Source organism: Protomyctophum parallelum (genome assembly GCF_964188405.1).
Source record: "Protomyctophum parallelum genome assembly, chromosome: 3".
Taxonomy (NCBI): Eukaryota; Metazoa; Chordata; class Actinopteri; order Myctophiformes; family Myctophidae; genus Protomyctophum; species Protomyctophum parallelum.
Window position 1 is genome coordinate 30,501,886 of NC_139698.1, and position 4,530 is coordinate 30,506,415.

The window sequence follows — 4,530 nt, forward strand, 5'->3', positions numbered from 1 at the left end:
TCCATCTGGTCCAATGCTCTTAATACTTTGATTGGTATTCTGGTGTCGAGCCCATACAAACTTAACAGTAACACTACTATACCATTACCTACACTACTTATATCTATAAGTGGGCAGACCTCACTAGATTTCCATTCCCAAGTGTGCACAATAGTTCAGTTGACAATAGCCAATCTACAAGCTCAGAACGCATCGCAATGTGACGCATTGGTTGAGTGCTTGTAGATCGGAAGTGTACTAGTGATGAGATAAAGTATCATATAGACCTGCACATAGAAGTGTATGTAAGACAACACATTAGGTATTGGTCGGATTTGGTACATAATCTGGCTAGTGGCTAGTACACTACATAGACATTTAGTACCATGTTTCTCAAAGTAGTGTCCAGGGACCGTCAGGTGTTCTAAATAGACCCTTAAATCCAAACCACACCAAAGGGGACAAAACGGTTTTTAAGGTAGACCACACAAATGCAACCACACAAATGCAACTCATTGCAACTCAATCGAGTTGCATTGGTGTGGTTTAGGTTTACTTTAAACCTAAACCCGACCCTTTGGTGTGGCTTGGGCTTTACAGGTCTGTAACTCTGAATGTATGGACCCTTGGATCCATTTGGTTCCGTTTATACACTCAGAGCTTTGGAATTAATTAAATTGTGAACCATTTAGAAGTTCTATGAGTGCAAATAGTGAGATGAAATGATACCACTCCTTTGATATCATAATCATAGATGTTGTAGCTATTCTACTGAGACAGACATCCTGTGGTCAGGTAGGACACCTACTGGTGGGTCAGAGTATTGCATTGAACTCAAACGTAAACAACTTGACTTGTTGAGGCTCACATGGGGACCTTGGATTAGAATCCTATGTAGGGGTATGGATTGCAGCTTTACGTTTATTATTATTATTAATAATAATAATAATAATAATAATAATAATAATAACAATAAGGGTAATAATATGAATAGATATAGCTGTAAGCAGCGATAACGAAGGCCAAGCAGGAAAGCAAATGCAATAACAATATGCACAATAAGCCATAGAAACATGGAAGACATTTAAATGGCTGACCATAACCAAAACTATACCTAAACCTAACTGTAGAAGCCATCCTCACTGTTTGTATGTCTATTTATTATTATTATTATCACAATTGTTGTAGCTACTGCATTGGTTTGAGGTTATAATTGAATTATTGTTTGGACAACAGGGGCACGCCTCCCCAGGCCTAATTGCTTGCCAGAGGGTATAAGTAGGCCTGGGTGATTGGGGAGCGGCATGCACCTTGTGGACAAAAGTTTTTTTTACCAGATAGACAGAGAGAAAGACAACACGTAGCCTACTGTAACACAGAGATCATGCCATAAGGAAGAGAGAATGTGCCTGTTTGTATTGTAATGTATCACTGCACTTCCAACGGAAAGTAAATGCAACCAAAAATGACATTGAACCTGTGGACAATCTGTTTCTTATATCTCCGTACATCCAAAGTCTCTGGGTGCATCAGTGGGTTTGTTGGCAATGTGGAAATGTTTGGAACCAACAATAGAGCCACAACACTAACCTTACCCCTAACCTCAGTAAAACTATGTCCTTGAAGTGTGCCTCACTTATTGTGTGTATTGCATAGTCTTTTTCTTATTGCTGCAAATTGGCCCCTCGATCATTATGCAACTATATTTTTAAGTTAAGTTAAGTTAAGTTAAGAAGCTAGACTAAAAACAGCCTGTTCCACCCAAAGAAAATACCAAATAAAAATACACAATGCAGCTTGTTGAGTTTACCAAGACTTAAAGACACCAACTGCAACCCAGCCCAGACATTTCATTTGTTAATGACTTTGATTCATATGTAGAATCTAATTCATGTTGTTTGTAAGAATGATTTGCATTCATGCAAACACAGAGTCTGTAAATACCAGCAGTTCCATACAAACAAAATGCTGACAAACTACTTCTCTATGGTTTGTATACTGTATGTTTGCATGTTTTCACTCTCTCTGGTCCATCACTTACACTAACAAAAGATAACCCACTACCATACAATGAAATGATGGCTTCATATCCTGACCAATAGTCACAATTTGAAGACCGGATGAGTAAAACAAAAAAAGCATTGATATTGAACTAATGTGTTTTGCTTAACAGAACTGAACTGAACTCAAATCACACAATATAGTATAGGCATTTATTTGAATTAAACATATAATTCCATGATTTCTTTACAGATATATATCTTTAAAAGTCAGACCAAAATAAATCAATTGTATTGCTTCATTATTTTCTAGCATGATAAGATATTTAAATGGTTCAATAAAACCTTGAGATTGATGCAAAAATGATAGTGATTATATTTTATGAGGAAGTAGATGCTCGTCCTTCATACAAAATAACTAGACCACTGTTTTAGTCAAATCTTACATGCCAAAGAACACACACTTCAATTACAAAATAGGCTAGAATCATGAAAATCCAACTACCTCACTATAAACCAATACATTTTTCTATAGTCTAGTCATCAATCATGATCATCATCAGCATCATTGTTCCAGACTTTGACCTTCCCTGGTAACATCTTCATAGTAGTGGTTGCGCTAATGAATGGAAAGACTGTCTCGGTGAAAGTGTGTGTGAAGGTGTGTATGTGTGTGTCAATATCAGGATCAGAGAATGCCAGTATTCCTCTGTTCCAGTCTAGCTGGACTCTGATCCTACGAGGAATCTGCTTCCAAAAGAGTGTAGTGTTTGACTCTGGTGAGGAGGCCATTGAGGATGAACCAGAGTTTATTCTCCAGAATGGACCCCCTGTAGTTCCCTGCCTCTGAAAAGAGTGTGCTAACACACCCAGTGACCAGCGTTTACTGTCTCCAACATCAACATCCCAGCTGTGAGTCCCTGAGTTAAAGCCCTCAGAACCCAGGACAATGTCCAAGTGGTCAAACCTCTCGGGGTTGTCAGGAACCCAGCGCATTTCAGTTCTCACACTGGTCAGATCATCAGACAGGACGTGTCCTGGTTTGGCAGTGTTGGGGTCCAGAATGACGGGAGTGTAGGACACCATGTCTTTCATCTTGTCCCAGACTCTGAAGGTCAGGTTGCCCAGGTGTTTGGCCACGTCTATCAGTGCCCCCGAGACCAGCTGTGGGTCCTGCAGTGTGAACTGGACTCTTTCCATTGTTGTCTTGTAGTTCTGTAGGAATGAGATGTGTTCAGCTCTCAGCTCCTCCTCTATGTCTGTGATTGTGTGTGAGAGGGTTAATATGTCTTTGTTCAGACCCTCGATCTTCTCTTTCATCAACTGACACTTCCTCTCCTCTTCCTCCGTCAGTGCACTGATGCTTGTCTCCTCTTCCTCGTGTAGAAACTGATGGAGCTTTTTAAACTGCTCCTTAATTCTACACTTTGTGTGCCGGGCCTGGAACCTAATGTATTCTGCTGTTTGCACACATTTACTCCTAACATCATTGAATGTCTTCAGTTTCTTCTGCAAAGGCTTCAATGATTTCTGGACTTCCTCCTTGTGGTCCAGTGCAACTTCGCCGATGGGTCTGAAACGGTGGTCGGTGTGTTTTTCAGAATGAAGACACACAACACACACTGGCTGTTGACATTCCAGGCAGAAGAGCTTGAGTTTCTCAGCGTGCAGACTGCAGTCAACCTCAGACCCAGATGAAGTTCTCTGACGTTTTGAAGCTCTCTGATGTCTCTCCTGTATGAAGGCCTCACACAAGTTCTTCAGAGCCAGGTTACAGGGTGGATGATCCAGTGAAGATATCTTCTTACAAACTGGACATTGCTTCATTTGCTTCTCTCTCCACCATGTATGCAGACATGCTCTACAGAAGCTGTGGCTGCATAACAGGACAACAGGCTCTTTAAAGATGTCACGACACACAGCACAGGAAAAATTCTCCTCTGAAAGAGACGACTGCGATGCCATAATGCCTCAATGAAGCTACAGTCACTCTGATCAAGACAGACAGTCAGTCAGACAGTCACCTTCCCTGCTCCAGATACAATGTTCCCTGAAATTGACTTTCACACTGAATCCTGGTGGTTCCTGTCAGCAAAGCAGAAGTTTTGGTCAGTAAACCAGTATTCCTTCTTGTAGCTGTGGTAAGACAGACAGGCTGTCCTCCCTCTCTCTCAGTGGAAGTTGTGTGTTTGTTTGGTCTGAGGAACTGAAGGTGAAACTTTTAGTCTGGTAAAGGGCGGAGCTTTGACGTGCAAATTACCCCCCACCACCACACACACATTCACTCTATTGTTGCGTTCACACGGGCAGATTCAATTATGCAGTCTACTATTCATTGTCAATGGAAGCCAGCAGTGACATGGCTTTGCAACTGAATGATGCGTGTAGTGGATCCAAATCAACTCACAACGCGTCTTTGCATCGTTTCATCTGCCCGTGTGAACACACCATAGCCTATGTGTGTGATACCAACTCTTACAAGATAGGCCATAAGCAAATAAATGTAAATGAGCTAGAGCTGCTAGACCAAAAGAATTTACTCAATTCTGAA

The 4,530-nt window shown here is 41.1% G+C and overlaps 1 protein-coding gene across 1 annotated transcript; it reads right to left on the bottom strand.

The window, feature by feature from the left end:
• Positions 1-2,522: 2,522 nt before the first annotated feature.
• LOC310856651 (E3 ubiquitin-protein ligase TRIM35-like) lies at positions 2,523-3,944 on the bottom strand (the record flags this gene model as incomplete). The annotated part of the gene is made up of 1 exon (XM_083762122.1): positions 2,523-3,944. The coding sequence occupies one exon, from the start codon at positions 3,942-3,944 to the stop codon at positions 2,523-2,525; it is 1,422 nt and encodes a 473-aa protein (XP_083618248.1).
• Positions 3,945-4,530: the final 586 nt, after the last annotated feature.